Here is a 16,424-nt window from a genome sequence, read left to right as displayed (position 1 = left end):
GTGACTCCCCCTATCTCTCTCGCTGCCTCCCGCTTCTGGAGCTGGTGGGCCAGCATCCGACTTGCCTTCTCCCCATACTCATATACCACCCGCTGCGCCCTCCTCCACTGCGCCTCAGCCTTCCGGGTGGTCAGTATATCAAACTCCGCTTGGAGACTGCGACGCTTCCTCAAAAGCCCCTCCTCCGGGACATCCGCATACCTCCTGTCCACCCTTACCATTTCCTCCACCAGCCTCTCCCTCTCGATCCTCTCCCCCTCTCCCTGTACGCCCGAATGGATATAAGCTCCCCTCTAACTACTGCCTTCAGCGCTTCCCAAACCACCCCAACTTGCACCTCCCCGTTGTCATTGGCTTCCAAATATCCCTCTATACCCCTACAGACCCGACCACACACTTCCTCCTGTGCCAGAAGCCCCACATCTAACCTCCACAGCGGGCGCTGATCCTTCCCCTCCCCCAGCTCCAGGTCCACCAAATGCGGAGCATGGTCAGATATGGCTATTGCCGAATACTCCGCCCCCACCACTCTCTGGATCAGCGCCCTGCTGAGAACAAAAAAGTCAATCCGGGAATAAGCCTTGTGAACATGGGAGAAAAAGGAGAACTCCCTACTTCAAGAACCTCCAAGGGTCTACCCCACCCATCTGATCCATGAATCCCCTCAGCACCGAGGCCGCCGCCGGCCTCTTACCCGTCCTAGACTTCGAGCGATCCAGAGCCGGATCCAGCACCGTATTAAAGTCCCCACCCAGGATCAATCTCCAGGTCCAGTAACCCCCCCCCCCCTCCCCGGGCTAGGCCCCCCCCAGCTGCGTTACCCCTAACATTGTACTTCCATAAGTCAGCCGACTCCTGCTGACCCAGGCTACACCCCCGCCATACCGACGGCCCCTACCCCCTGATGCAACGTAACCACCAGTCTCCCCTCCAAGTGTCGGCCCCGCCCCCAACTCCTCCAGCGGGGGAAGAAAGCCCGCGCTTCCATCCCGAACCCCGCCCCCCCCCGCCCAACATGTGGGAAAAAGACGGGTACATGACCCAGCGGGACTGCGAGCAGCTCCCCAACCCTCCACCAGTGGAAAAAACTAAAAAGCACCACAGTAAATAAATAACAGCCCCAAAAAACGAAGAAGCAGAGCAACGAAAAGGCAACATCAAACACAGCCAATAAAAACGAAAGGATACCAAGGAGGACAGAGCCTCCGGACAATGTACATCATTCCCCAGCCCCCCAGTCCTCAGTTCGAGTCCAATTCCTCTGCCTGGACAAAAGCCCAGGCCTCCACCGGAGAGTCAAAGTAGAGCTGGCGGTCCTTGTAAGTGACCCAAAGGCAAGCCGGCTGTAACAGGCCAAACTTCACCCCCTTCCTGTAAAGCGCTCCCATCGCCCGATTGAAGCCAGCCCTTCTCTTCTCCACCTCCGCGCTCCAGTCCTGATAGATCCTAATGTCCGCATTCTCCCACTTGCTGCTCCTTTCCTTCTTTGCCCATCTCAGCACACACTCACGGTCAACGAAGCGGTGAAAGCGGACCAGCACCGCCCTAGGCGGCTCGTTCGGCCCGGGCTTCCGCAACAACACTCGATGGGCCCCCTCCAGCTCCAAGGGTCCCCGGAACGACCCCGTGCCCACCAACGGGTTCAGCATTACGACCACGTAGGCCCCCAAATCCGAACCTTTCAGCCCCTCCGGGAGGCCCAAAATCCGCAGGTTCTTCCGACGGGAGCGGTTCTCCAACTCCTCCATCCTTGCCAGCCATTTCTTGTGAAGCGCCTCGTGCGACTCCATCTTCACTGCTAGGCCCAGGAGCTCGTCCTCGTTCTCCGAGGTCTTTAGCTGTAGCTGCCGGATCTCTGCAGCCTGAGCTGTCTCAGTCGCCATGATCTTGTCCAGCGAGGCCTTATACGGCTCCAGGATCTCGGCTTTTAGCTCCCTGAAGGAGCGCTGAAGCAGCTCCTGCTGCTCCCACGGCCACGCTGCCGGTTCCCCGCCCGCCGCCATTTTGTTTTCCTTGCCTCGCACCTTTCTCTGCTTCAAAGTTGATTTTCTGACCGCTCCGCTCCTGGTCCAGCCCATCCACCAGCAGCTGCATTCCCACCCGGGGAAAGGTCGAACCAGCGCCGCTGCGGGCCCTTAAAAGAGCCCGAAAGTCAAAAAATAGCGGGAGCTACCGAACATGCGGCTTAGCTCCGCATCGCCGCATCCGGAAGTTCTCCCTGCGAACAAACAATTGAGCAGCTCCAGAGCAGGGGATTGATTTTCGAAGTATTATTGAATGGTTCAGCTGCTTGCAAGTCTGTTCTGTGTTCTTTTAGCCTCATCTTCATTGATTTTTCTCCTTTCCTGAAGCGTTGCCTATTTCCTGGGGAAACCACTGATATTGGTCTCCCCTTATTATCCAGCCCTGATGTCAGGTCTTACACGGAGACCTGTCAGGTTTTTAAACAGAGTGTTGGGCTCAATCCACAGGTCGTCACTGCAAGGGTTAGATAACAATCTGAAATTTGGATCTACGTTTTCAATTGTAGCCAATCCACAAATTGAGTTAAAAGTGGTGATGGAATATGGGAGACTCTTTATTTGTATGGCGCAATTTACTGAGCAGTTAACTGGAAAGCTCCTTTTATTGGATAATTGGATAATCATTTCTGTTGGTAGCCATGGAAGAGACAAACTCTTAACTACACTGCACAAACCGTGGGCTCCAGTGCTGGAGTACGGTCCGAATATTTGTGTATCTGGCTTAATACCATGTATGGAATGCATGTTACATTTCAGCTGAAATTGTGTGAAAATATTTAATGTTCTGGTGTAGCCCAAACACATGACTGTGCACAAGCATTGGCACCCTCCATGGACTTTGTCCAACTCTCTGACACAGCTTTGCTATCAATCATGGTCAAAACGTTACAACAGATTGTAAACTCCACACAGACTGTCACCCAAGGCTGGAATTGAACCTAGGTTCCTGGCACTGTGAGGCAGCAGTGCTAACCACTGTGCCGTCATCATTGAGTTATTGCGGCACAGAGGAGAAGCCATTCAGTCCACCAAGCTCGTGCCAGCTCTCTGTGGAGAAATTCTACCATTCCCATTCCCTTTTTCCCTGTAGCTCTGCAAGTTTATTTCCATAAAGTACCCATTCAATTTTTTCCTGAAATCGTTTATTATCTCTGCTTCCAGCACCCTCATACAGCAAGTTCCAAGTTATTACGACTCAGTGGGTTAAAAAAAAGGTCTTCCTCACATTCCTCCTGCATCCCTTTCACAAATTTTAAAATCTGTGACCCCCAGTCCTTGTACCGCAATCTGATGGGAACAATTTCTGTTTGCCTGGCTTATCCAAATCTTGCACACCTCTATCAAATCTCCCTTATTTTTTCCCTGTAGCTCTGCTCCATTTTCCAAAGAGAAGAACAATATGGTGACTAGAACTGGACGCAGGGCTGTAGTTGTGGCCTATACCAGAATTGTATTAGGATTCAGCATAGCTTTCCTGCTTTTATACTCTGCCTCTATTTATAAAGCCGAAGATCCCACATGCTTTGATAATTATTCTCTCAATATTTCCTGCCATGAAGATATATTGTCTCTCCCTATCACTTCTGCTAAAATATATATCTCTCAGTAGTCACAACCTCTTATTTTCTCTTGGCATTCATGTCGTGTTCCAGCATGACAGCAAATAAGACAACATTGCTTTTCCCATTTTGAGTGCTACCATTTTATTTTACCAGTGCCACTTTGTATTGAGCTTCTTACAAATGCTATTGGTTCCCTTGTAAAACAAAATACACCATATGTCATCAATTGGTCAAATTCTGAATTAATTAAGCCCTTAAGTAAAATATTTCGCCTTTGCGTGTGTGCATTACAAATCTCTCGACCTTTTGGACTCAGCAATCCAGTGCAACTGAAATAAGCCCTTGGCGAGAAAAACATCAAGAAAAGTTTTTTAAAGTTCTACATAACAAGTAGAACCTTTATACAAAAACATTCCAGGGCTTAGTTTTGAGAGTTAGAGGCTTCAATAATGGACAAGAACTTGGATAAAATGTTGTGAATCCCCAAAGTTTCTCCTCTCGCGCTTCCACAACCAGAAGTGATTTGCCTCATTCTAACCTACAAGCTGCTGACCAAAAAAAAACAGTTCGGTCAACAGCTGAAAACCATTGCTAAATACTGGATGTACAGGACCGTTGCCATTGTGCCTCGCTCGCACATGATGGTTTTGACTACTTTCCATTCTGTGCATTTTCTCATCTCAGGTGGCAAATTCTTTCTTTGGCTGTTACAGCTGAAGATAAAATAAAGAGAAAGGAGTCGATAGAGCCCCAATTTTTGCCAGGTTTCTTTCTACAATCACTGGCTTATCTCAATTTGGGCAGTACGGGAGCATAGTGGTTAGCACAGTTGCTTCACAGCTCCAGGGTCCCAGGTTCGATTCTCGGATTGGGTCACTGTCTGTGTGGAGTCTGCACGTTCTTCCCGTGTGTGTGTGGGTTTCCTCCAGGTGCTCCGGTTTCCTGCCACAGTCCAAAGATGTGCAGGTTAGGTGGATTGGCCATTCTAAATTGCTATTTGTGTCCAAAAAGGTTAAGTGGGGTTACTGGGTTACGGGGATAAAGGGGATAGGGTGGAGGCGTGGGGCTTAAGTACTCTTAAGGCCTTGGTGCTCTTTCCAAGGGCTGGTGCAGACTCGATGGGCCGAATGGCCTCCTTCTGCACTGTAAATTCTATGAAATCCTTCCCTTGTTGGGGAGTTCATTGGAACTGTATTAAAGACTTAAATTTATTAAAATAATACTGAAGTGCAGATTATTACCGAATTTCATTATTAAAATTATAAAACTGAGTTTGAAGATGTTGAAAGTGAGGTTCTTGCTTAAATTCAGAGTAAATTTGGCTTTTGTTTTTGACTGTCTATTTCAGGAAAAACAAAATAAATATTTGAAAGTGTGTAAAAAGTTGCGTGTTGGCGTAGCTGTTGCTCATAATCCTGAGGCCTAAGCACACAACCCTGAGACTCTGAGTTGGAATCCCATTGTTATGGAGAATTTGAATTCATGTTAAACAAATATCTATTAACAAAAAGCTTGTAGCAGGAAAAGTGACCCAAAAGCCATTGGATTGTTGTAAAAACTCAATTGCTTCATAAATGTAATTCAGGAAAGGAAACCCACTGCCCTTTAGGGGAGGTAGCAGTGTTGTGGTATTGTCACTGGACCAGAAATCCAGAGACCCAGGATAATGTTTTGGGGCTTCAGGTTTGAATTCCACCACGGCAGATAGTGAAATTTCAATTCAATAAGAATCTTGAATTAAAAATCTAATATTGACCATGAAACCATTGTCGATTGTCTTCGAAACCCACATGGTTCATTAATGTCCTTTAGGAAAGGAAATATGTCACCCTTACCCAGTCTGGCCTACGTGTGACTCCAGATCCACAACAATGTGATTGACTGAAAAGCCCTCGGGGATGGACAATAAATGCTGGCCCAGCCAGTGATGCCCACATCCCATGAACTAATTTTAAAAATCTAGTGCGACCTGAATGTTACTAAAGTCCAGCACCACCTTGGTTTATTCTTCATTGTGCTCTGAAGTGGCCTAGCAAAATACTCAGTTGTGTCAAACTGCTGAAAGAAAAAGACACAGAGCCATCGCAGAAGCAGTTTATAGTTGAGCAGTAAATCCTGACTTTGGCAGCAACACCAACAAGGGGAGGCAATGGCATAGTGGTATTGTTGCTGAACTTGTAATCCACAGGCGCAGGGTAATGCTCGAGGGGCGCAGATTCGAATCCCACCACAACAGATTGTGGAATCAATTAAGATAGTAAGTGACAGGCGAACAGTTGGGAGAGAGAAGTTCCTGAGTGAGACACAATCTGAGTGAGTACACTTGGGAATTTGGTGCAAGGGGGATGAGGTGTAATTTTGCTTTCGAACAGCTGGCAGATGAACTTCCATGCAGCAAAATGTGAGGTGATGCATTTTGGCAGAACATGGGGAGACAATGTAGGCTCAATGATACAACTTTGAGGAGAGTACAGGAGCTAGGGGCCTCTGGGTTAAAGTGCATAATTCTCTGAAGGCGGCCAGGTAAGTTGAAACAGTTGTTTAGAAAACCAATGGCATTCTTGGGCTTTTAAATAGAGGCATAGAGTATCAAAGCAAGGAAGTGATGCTATACCTCTACAAATCATTGGTCTGGCCACATTTGGAATAGTGTCTTCAGTTCTGGGCACTTTATTAAGGAAGGATATTAAAGCCGTGGAGAGAGTGCAGAGGAGATTTACTGGAAAGATACCAAGAATGAGGAATTTTAGATACAAGCAAAGATTGGAAAAATCAGGCTTGTTCTCCTTGGAACAAAGATTAAGAAGCAACTTTATTGAGGTGTTCCAAATTCTGAACAGTTTTGACAGGGTAAAGAAGGATATTCTGTTTCCACTTGTTGATATGTCAGTGACTAGGGGTCAAGTTTTAAGATGGTCAGCAAGAGAGCTTGGAGTGAGATGAGGAGAAGCCTCTTTACTCAGAATTGTTGGGGTTTGGAATGCACTGCCTTGGAGAGAGGTGGAGGTAGATTCCAAAGGAGGTTTCTGAAGGGAGCTGGATATATATTTGAAAGCGATGAATTTCGAGGGCTACAGAGATAGGATTAGGGGATGGGACTAGATAGGTTGCTCGTTTGGAAGCCAGTGCACATACAATGGGCCAAATGGCCTCCTGTGCTGTAAATAACAAGCTAACAAACAAACTATGATATTCTCTACCGTTCACAATCACTGCTAACTCTCAACAGTGAATGACAGCTCCCCTACAACTAGAGACTTATCTTCACTGCCAGGTATCAAGGTACAAAATAGTGGGAGCCAGGGTCTCAACAAGATCTCTCTTATGTACTGGGTAGTATAATCTCTGGGATTCTCAAGGACAGATATCCTATTTTCAAGGAGATAAACTGGATAGACAGGAAAAAGTGGTTTGTTTTACATGAAACCATTGAATTAATAGGACACCATTTTCTCTACAAGTAGTCCTTTTGCTCCTTGCAACTTTAAAAATAATGAGGTGTGGAGATGTTGCCCTTGTTACAATGTCGCGAGTATGGTGTTTTATAAGATGTTTATGTTTTGGAACAGTATTGTTACCAATAAACTAAAGGCGGTAATATGACTTGAAGTCCACCTAACAAGAGGCCTGGGTGCCATTGCTGTTATTGATTAAAGGGAGGCCAAGTTGTTTTACTGGAAAGAAAATATAAGGTGTTCAGTCTTAGAGACAATGGCAGCAGCATTTGTGCTTAGCGGTCAGACGACTCATCTCTAAAATCCCAGGAGGGTGTTGACAATGTTGGGTTTTAAACAGTTATGCTTTAAACTGTCCATTTACTTCCAAGATTTTTTTTTAAAGAGTTACGGTCTCAAGCTATTATCTACCTGAATACAAGGCCCCAGTGATTCATGTTGCCCTCGAACACCTTCATTTGCCAGGATCTGCTGGAAGAGGCACTTAACTTGTGTAATTGGGAAAATCGTCAGGAAAAATCCTCACCATGAAATAGAGTTGTGGGTTAAATATTACCAGGTTGGGAAAGGAAAAGAATGAAAATAACCCCTTGGATACTGAAAATCAGTTTGGAATAGATTTAGGAAAATTCAATCTCGCCTTAAGGGACAGTGTAAAACATACCATGAAGTTGGCTTTTTGGTTGTGTTAAAAATAAAAGGGAAAAATATTGTTCTGTATGTATAAATCGCATACAAAGAAGTGTTTTGTCAACTGTGCTTTTAGCCTGTTATAGTAAAAGCCTCAAAATGAAATATTGTAATTTCATCCTTTCAGCTATCAACAGGAAGTTTAATTTCTGTTTTTAAGTTATCAGCCTCTACAGGGATAATAACATGCCTGCCTCACTTTATGAGCCAGTCCCACTACCTGGTTGGTATGAAGCTAATTTTTTGAAGCCAATATGCAAAATTCTAGGTTTTAATGAATTAATGCAACAGATGGCATGGAAGCGTTTTGTAGATGGAGGTTTGTAACCAATATTTAGAACTCATCTTGACAAAAAAGAAACCAAGGAAATTGCTTTTTTAAGAGGTGAAAAATAATTTTGAAGGCATCTCTGGTCTTCAGTCTGAACTTGCTGAAGATGAGGTGCCTGACATGTGCTCTTATTTTCAGTTCTGTCAACTCCTCAACCAACAGATGAGGTGGATGTTTATTTTGAGACACCTGCAGATGAAAATGAACATGCTCGTTTCGCAAAGGCTAAACAGCAACTGGAGGTCCGACATCGTGACCGTATGGATAAGGTAATAAGTGCACTTATGAGATTGCCTGAGGTATGATTGTTGAAGCAAAATTTAATCGATAATCTGACTGCAATGTCTTAATTACTCCCTCCTATTGTTTCAACGGAAGATAATGTTGTTGCGTTCCGATAAAGTTCATGAAGGAAGGAAACTAGACCCGTCTTGGAACGAAAACAGAAAATACTGGACAACCTCAACAGATCTGACAGCATTTGTGGAGAAAGAAGAGAGCTAACATTTGGAGTCTGGATGACTCTTTGTCAAAGCTTTAATAGAGTTATCCAGACTCAAAAAGTTAGCTACCTTCCCTTTCCTCAGATGCTGTCAGACCTGCTGATATTGTCCTTATTTTCTGTTTTTGTTTCCAATTCCAGCATCCGCAGTAATTTGGTTTCAGTTGTCTTTATTTATTCATGGTATTTTTTCCTTCTCCATTCCATTAGCTCTTCTGAGCTAAGCGAATTAACCAATCAAACTAGATCAAACAAACTGAAGGACAAGTCTTTCTCTTTCTACGTAGCCATTCAATTAATACCCTTCACCTGTATGTGCTTAACCCTCAAATGAAACAATTAACAAACAGCTCACTCTTCCCCACGTTGAGCTTGTAGCTCGAAAAATCTCCAAACTACCCAAGTATCTTCAACACCTCTGGCATTTGAGGAGCGAAATCGGCCTGTAAGACCCACACTGGAGGGGGTCCTTATCCCGCTTCAGGATCAGTGAGATTATTGCTCTAGACATCGTCGGGGGCTGAGCCCCCCCCTTCCCTCGCCTCATTCAGGGTCCTCCTCCCAAGCAGTGGGCTCAGCAGATCTGAAAACTTCTTATAAAACTCCACCGGGAACCTGTCTTGTCCCGGTGCTTTCCCTGTCTGCATGCTCCCCAGCGCCTCCATCAGCTCCTCCAACTTGATTGGGGCCCCCAGACCCTCCGCCCGCTCATCCTCTACTCTTGGGAACTCCAGCTTATCCAGAAAGCGGTCCATCCCGCCCACCTCCCTCGGGGGCACCGCCTAGTACAGCCCCTCGTAAATCGATCTGAACACCCCCATTAATGTCCCTGCCACTCCACACCAAGTTCCCTCCTGCATCTGTGACTCCCCCTATCTCTCTCACTGCCTCCCGCTTCCGGAGCTGGTAGGCCAGCATCCGACTTGCCTTCTCCCCATACTCAGATACCACCCGCTGCGCCCTCCTCCACTGCGCCTCCGCCTTCCGGGTGGTCAGTATATCAAACTCTGCTTGGAGACTGCGACGCTTCCTCAAAAGCCCCTCTCCGGGACATCCGCATACCTCCTATCCACCCTTACCATTTCTTCCACCAGCCTCTCCCTCTCAACCCTCTCCCCTCTCTCCCTATTCGCCCGAATGGATATCAGCTCCCCTCTAACCACTGCCTTCAGCGCTTCCCAAACCACCCCAACTTGCACCTCCCTGTTATCGTTGGCTTCCAAATACCCCTCTATACCCATACGGACCCGCCCACATACTTCCTCCTCTGCCAGAAGCCCCACATCTAACCTCCACAGCGGGCGCTGATCCTTCCCCTCCCCCAGCTCCAGGTCCACCGAATGCGGAGCATGGTCAGATATGGCTATTGCCAAGTACTCGGCCCCCACCACTCTCGGGATTAGCGCCCTGCTGAGAACAAAAAAGACAATCCAGGAATATCCCTTGTGGACATGGGAGAAAAAGGAGAACTCTCTACCCCCCGGCTTCAAAAACCTCCAAGGGTCTACCCTTCCCATCTGATCCATGAACTTCCTCAGCACCGATGCCGCCGCCAGCCTCTTACCCGTCCTACGGAACCAGCACCGTATTAAAGTCCCCTCCCAAGATCAAACCCCCCGTCTCCAGGTCCGGGATCCGGCTCAACATTTGCCGCATGAAGCCCACATCGTCCCAGTTGGGGGCGTACACATTAACCAGAACCACCCGCTTCCCCCTGAAGTTTACCACTCACCATCACGTATCTACCTGCACTGTCCGTCACCACACTCGACGCAACAAACGACAAGCTCTTGCCAACTAAGATCGCCACCCCTCGATTCTTCGCATCAAGCCCCGAGTGAAACACCTGCCCCACCCAGCCTCCTCTCAGCCTCACTTGATCCGCCACCTTAAGGTGCGTCTCCTGGAGCATAGCCACGTCCGCTCCCAGCCCCTTCAGGTGCGCCAAGACCCGGGACCGCTTCACTGGTCCATTCAGCCCCCTCACATTCCATGTGACCAGCCGAATCTGGGGGGTCTTCTTCCCCCTCCCTCTGCGGCGGTCAGCCACAGCTCTCCCTCGGCTCACCACGTGCCCGGAGAACCCCCCAGGCCCATTCCCCACCATGGCAGACCCCCCCCCCCAAACCTCCCCCTTCACCAGTGCCGACCCCGCCCACTACTCCAGCGCTGGAAGAAAGCCCGCGCTTCCATCCCAAAGCCCGCCCCCCCCCGACCCAATACGTGGAAAAAAGACCGGCACATGATCCAGCAGGACCGCGAACAGCTCCCCAACCCTCCACCAGTGAAAAAACGAAAAAGCACCCAAATAAATAAATAACAGCCCCAAAAAGTGAAAAAGCAGAACAGCAAAAAGGCAACATCAAACACAGCCAATAAAAACGAAAGGATACCAAGGAGGACAGAGCCTCCGGACTATGTACATCATTCCCCAATCCTCAGTTCGAGTCCAACTTCTCTGTCTGGACAAAGGCCCAGGCCTCCTCCGGAGAATCAAAGTAGAGCTGGCGGTTCTTGTAAGTGACCCAGAGGCGAGCCGGCTGTAGCAGGCCAAACTTCACCCCCTTCCTGTGAAGCACTCCCTTTGCCCCATTGAAACTAGCCCTTCTCTTCGCCACCTCCGCGCTCCAGTGCTGATAGATTCTGATCTCTGCGTTCTCCCACCTTCGCCCATCTCAGCCCGCACTCACGGTCAACGAAGCGGTGAAAGCGGACCAGCACCGCCCTAGGCGGCTCGTTCGGCCTGGGCTTCCTCAACAGCACTCGATGGGCCCCCTCCAGCTCCAAGGGCCCTTGGAACGACCCCGCGCCCATTAACGAGTTCAGCATCACAACCACGTAGGCACCCAAATCCGAACCTTCCAGCCCCTCCGGGAGGCCCAGAATACGCAGGTTCTTCCGACGGGAGTGGTTCTCCATCTCCTCCATCCTTGCCAGCCATTTCTTGTGAAGCGCCTCGTGAGACTCCACCTTCACCGCCAGGCCCAGGAGTTTGTCCTCGCTCTCTGAGGCCTTTTGCTGTAGCTCTCGGATCTCCGCACCCTGAGCCGTCTGAGTCGCCATGAGCTTGTCCAGCGAGGCCTTAAACAGTTCCAGGATCTCAGCCTTTAGCTCTCTGAAGCAGCGATGGAGCTGCTCCTGCGCCCACTGCTGCCACACTGCCAGTTCCCCGCCCGCCGCCATCTTGTTTCTCCTGCCTCGCACCTTTCTCTGCTCCAAAGCCGATTTTTTGACCGCTCCGCTCCTGTTCCAGTCCATTCACCGGCAGATAAGCACAGTGGATGTGTTCCCACCCGGGGAAAAGTCCAACCAGCACCTTAAAAGAGCCCAAAATACCAAAAATAGTGGGAGCTACCGAACGTGCGGCTTAGCTCCACATCACCGCAACCGGAAGTCGGCTCAGTTCTATTTTATCATGCACATCCAAGTACTCTGTAATCTTATCTTTAATAATGGACTCTCAAATCTTACCAATGACCAAAGTCAGGCTAACCAGCCTATAATTTCTCGTCTTTAGCCTCCCTCCCTTCTTAAACAGGGTTGTTACATTAGCCATTTTCCAGTCCTCTGGGACCCTTCCTGCCTCCAGTAATTGCTGAAAGATCATCACTAATGCCTCCACAATTTCCTCAGTATCCCTTTTAGAACCCTGGGTTTAGTCTATCCAGGTGATTTATCCACCTTCAGACCTTTCAGTTTCCCCAGAACCTTCTCCTTAGTAATAGTCACTGCACTCACCTCTACCCCCTGGTCCTCCTGGAGCTCTGGCATCCCACTGGTGTCACCGTGAAGACTGATGCAAAGTAACTATGCTGTTCATCTGCCATTTCTTTGTTTCCTATTATTATTTCTCCAGCCACATTTTCCAGTGGTCCAATGTCTATTCTTGTGTCTCTCTTACCTTTTACACATTGAAAAAAAATCTTCCTATCATCCTTTATATAACTAGCTAGCTTGCACTCATATTTCATCTTCTATACCCTTATTGTTTTTTTAGTTGTCCTCTGCTCACTTTTAAAGGCTTCCCAATCCTCTGGCTTCCCACTAATGCTCGCCACTTTGTATGCTTTTTCTTTAGCTTTTATGCTGTCCTTGACATCCCTTGTCAGCTATGGATGCCTTGTCCTCCCCTTAGCATGTCTGCTCCTCCTTGGGATGAATTTCTGTTCCTCCTCCTGAATAACCTTCAAAATCTCCTGCCTTTGCTGTTCCACTGTCTTCCAATCAACTCTGGCCAGCTCCTTCCTCATGTCTTTATAGTTACCTTTATTCACCATCCTGACTTGCATATATATTGCTGTTCCTTCACTATTGCTGGGTCAAAAACCAGGGACTTTGTAAGAGCAGGGAGGATGTTCTTACGCCACGACTGTAGCAGTTCAAGTTGGCAGCACAGCACCACTTTCTCAAGGGCAATTAGGGATTGGCAATAAATGCAGGCCAACTGATGTGAGTGACCTGACACTTACCCACATTATACTCCATCTGTTGCCCACTCACTTAATGCGTTTCCATCTAGCTATGTATCGTCAGAAAACATAGATACACTGCTTTGCCTCTTCATCCAAATAATTAATGTAGATTTGAAATTGCTGAAGGCCCAGCACTGATCCTTGCAGCATGCCACTAGTCACAGCCTACCGATATGTTTTCCCCGACATCATGAGCTTTTATTTTCTGCAGTAATCTTAAATGTGATAGCTTATCAATGCCTTTTGGAAATCTGAGTGCAGTACATTCACCAGTTCCCTTTTATCCACAGCACATGTTTAGAGATCGCCAATAAATTGGTTAAACATGATTTACTTTTACAAAACCATGTTGACTCTGCCTGGTTACCCTGAATTTCTCCAAGTGCTCTGCTATAACATCTTTATCAGCTTCTAACATTTTCCCTTTGGCAGATGTTAAGCTAACTGACCTATAGTTTCCTGCTTTCTGTCTCTTTCACTTGAGTTACATTCAGTATTTTCCAAATTAATGGGGCATCCCCTTAACGTAGGGAATTTTGGAAAATTATAACCAATACATCAACTATTTCATTGGCATCTGTTTCAAGGCCGTAGGATGAAATCCATCAGGAACTGAGCTTTGACAGCCTGCAGCTCCACAGATTTTCTCTGTACCACTTCCCTGGTATTTGTAATTTTCCTACGTTCCTCTCTCCCTTTTATTTCCTGATTTACAGCTATTCCTGGGATGTTGTTTGTATCCTCCAAAGTGAAGACTGTTACAAAATATAATTCACCTGCCATCGGCTTAATGTCCATTATCCCACCATGTATTGCTCCAGGAAATTGTCAAGAAAGCATTCTACAAATTCATCTTCTGGACGACCCTTGTCAAGTTGGTTGACAGTTGATATGAAGATTACTGTACCCCTCAATTATTACATTGCCTTTGTTAAAAGCCCCAATAAGTTCTTGTTTAATGCCATTCAGTCTATTGCGTCTGCACTGACTCACCAAATGATCAATTCATTCAGTGCCATTCGCTGACCTCTTCCCCATAACCCTGCATAGTCTTCCTTGTAATCCAACATGTTTTTCTTATTGGCAAAACTCCCAGTGCTGTGCTGCGCAGAAAATAAAATGGACAAAAGCAAAACATTAAAGATGCTAGAAATCTGAATCTGTGGGGAGAGAAATAACATTCCAGGTTGGTGACCTTTGACCGCTGCTGTCTGACCTGTAAAGTATTTCCACCATTGTTTTATTTGAGAAGATAATAGGTTGCTCTGCTGATTGTTGTGGCTCTTGTGACAGCTTTTTTCTGTTATGGTGATCACTGTGATGGTGGGCATCACTGTGATGGTGGGCGTCACTCCAGGGCCACTGGCCGTCACTCCAGGGCCACGCGGCGTCACTCCAGGGCCACGCGGCGTCACTCCAGAGCCACGGGGCATCGCTCCAGGGCCACGGGGTGATGGTGGGCATCGCTGTGATGGTGGGCGTCACTCCAGGGCCACTGGCCGTCACTCCAGGGCCACGTGGCGTCGCTGCAGGGCCACGGGGCATCGCTCCAGGGCCACGGGGTGATGGTGGGCATCACTGTGATGGTGGGCGTCACTCCAGGGCCACTGGCCGTCGCTGCAGGGCCACGGGGCGTCGCTGCAGGGCCACGGGCCGTCGCTGCAGGGCCACGGGGCGTCGCTGCAGGGCCAGAGGGCGTCGCTGCAGAGCCACGGGCCGTCGCTGCAGGGCCACGGGCCGTCGCTGCAGGGCCACGGGCCGTCGCTGCAGGGCCAGGCGGCGTCGCTCCAGGGCCACGGGCGTCGCTCCAGGGCCACGGGCCGTCGCTCCAGGGCCACGGGCCGTCGCTCCAGGGCCACGCGGCGTCGCTCCAGGGCCACGGGCGTCGCTCCAGGGCCACGGGCGTCGCTCCAGGGCCACGGGCCGTCGCTGCAGGGCCACGGGGCGTCGCTGCAGGGCCAGAGGGCGTCGCTGCAGAGCCACGGGCCGTCGCTGCAGGGCCACGGGCCGTCGCTGCAGGGCCACGGGCCGTCGCTGCAGGGCCAGGCGGCGTCGCTCCAGGGCCACGGGCGTCGCTCCAGGGCCACGGGCCGTCGCTCCAGGGCCACGGGCCGTCGCTCCAGGGCCACGCGGCATCGCTCCAGGGCCACGGGCGTCGCTCCAGGGCCACGGGCGTCGCTCCAGGGCCACGGGCCGTCGCTCCAGGGCCACGGGCCGTCGCTCCAGGGCCACGGGCCGTCGCTCCAGGGCCACGGGCCGTCGCTCCAGGGCCACGGGCCGTCGCTCCAGGGCCACGGGCCGTCGCTCCAGGGCCACGGGCCGTCGCTCCAGGGCCACGGGCGTCGCTCCAGGGCCACTGGCCGTCGCTCCAGGGCCACGGGCCGTCGCTCCAGGGCCATGGGGCGTCGATCCAGGGCCACTGGCCGTCGCTCCAGGGCCAGGCGGCGTCGCTCCAGGGCCACGGGGCGTCACTCCAGGGCCACTGGCCGTCGCTCCAGGGCCACGGGGCGTCGCTCCAGGGCCACGGGGCGTCGCTGCAGGGCCACGGGGCGTCGCTGCAGGGCCACGGGCCGTCGCTGCAGGGCCACGGGGCGTCGCTGCAGGGCCAGAGGGCGTCGCTGCAGAGCCACGGGCCGTCGCTGCAGGGCCACGGGCCGTCGCTGCAGGGCCACGGGCCGTCGCTGCAGGGCCAGGCGGCGTCGCTCCAGGGCCACGGGCGTCGCTCCAGGGCCACGGGCCGTCGCTCCAGGGCCACGGGCCGTCGCTCCAGGGCCACGCGGCGTCGCTCCAGGGCCACGGGCGTCGCTCCAGGGCCACGGGCCGTCGCTCCAGGGCCACGGGCCGTCGCTCCAGGGCCACGGGCCGTCGCTCCAGGGCCACGGGCCGTCGCTCCAGGGCCACGGGCCGTCGCTCCAGGGCCACGGGCGTCGCTCCAGGGCCACTGGCCGTCGCTCCAGGGCCACGGGCCGTCGCTCCAGGGCCACGGGCCGTCGCTCCAGGGCCACGGGGCGTCGATCCAGGGCCACTGGCCGTCGCTCCAGGGCCAGGCGGCGTCGCTCCAGGGCCACGGGCGTCGCTCCAGGGCCACGGGGCGTCGATCCAGGGCCACGGGGCGTCGCTCCAGGGCCACGGGGCGTCGATCCAGGGCCGCGGGGCTTCACTGTAATTGCAGTGGTCTTTTGAAGCCTGTAGAGTTGACTATTTTGGCAGTGTTTTTGACTAATTTATTTTGGTTTTTATTCGACCTCTTGGGACAAAATTTATCAAGTTAGCTGACGGCCTTTTAAATTATTGCTTTAAAATTAGGTAAGAGAAGAGTGGGAAGAAGCTGAACGACAAGCAAGGAACCTGCCAAAAACAGAAAGACAGCTGTTGGTTCAGGTATGAG

At 50.5% G+C, this 16,424-nt stretch overlaps 1 protein-coding gene across 3 annotated transcripts in view; it reads left to right on the top strand.

The window, feature by feature from the left end:
• Nucleotides 1-16,424, top strand: part of aplp2 (amyloid beta (A4) precursor-like protein 2) — a 133,928-nt gene that overhangs the window by 78,455 nt on the left and 39,049 nt on the right. For all 3 annotated transcript variants that reach the window (XM_038778412.1, XM_038778411.1, XM_038778410.1), the window contains 2 exons: nucleotides 8,201-8,331; nucleotides 16,343-16,417. In XM_038778412.1, coding sequence (XP_038634340.1) covers nucleotides 8,201-8,331; nucleotides 16,343-16,417 — 206 coding nt within the window. The remainder of the gene's footprint in view (nucleotides 1-8,200; nucleotides 8,332-16,342; nucleotides 16,418-16,424) is intronic.

The sequence above is a fragment of the Scyliorhinus canicula genome, chromosome 19, assembly GCF_902713615.1.
Source record: "Scyliorhinus canicula chromosome 19, sScyCan1.1, whole genome shotgun sequence".
NCBI lineage: Eukaryota > Metazoa > Chordata > Chondrichthyes > Carcharhiniformes > Scyliorhinidae > Scyliorhinus > Scyliorhinus canicula.
This window is presented reverse-complemented; position numbering and strand designations above follow the sequence as displayed.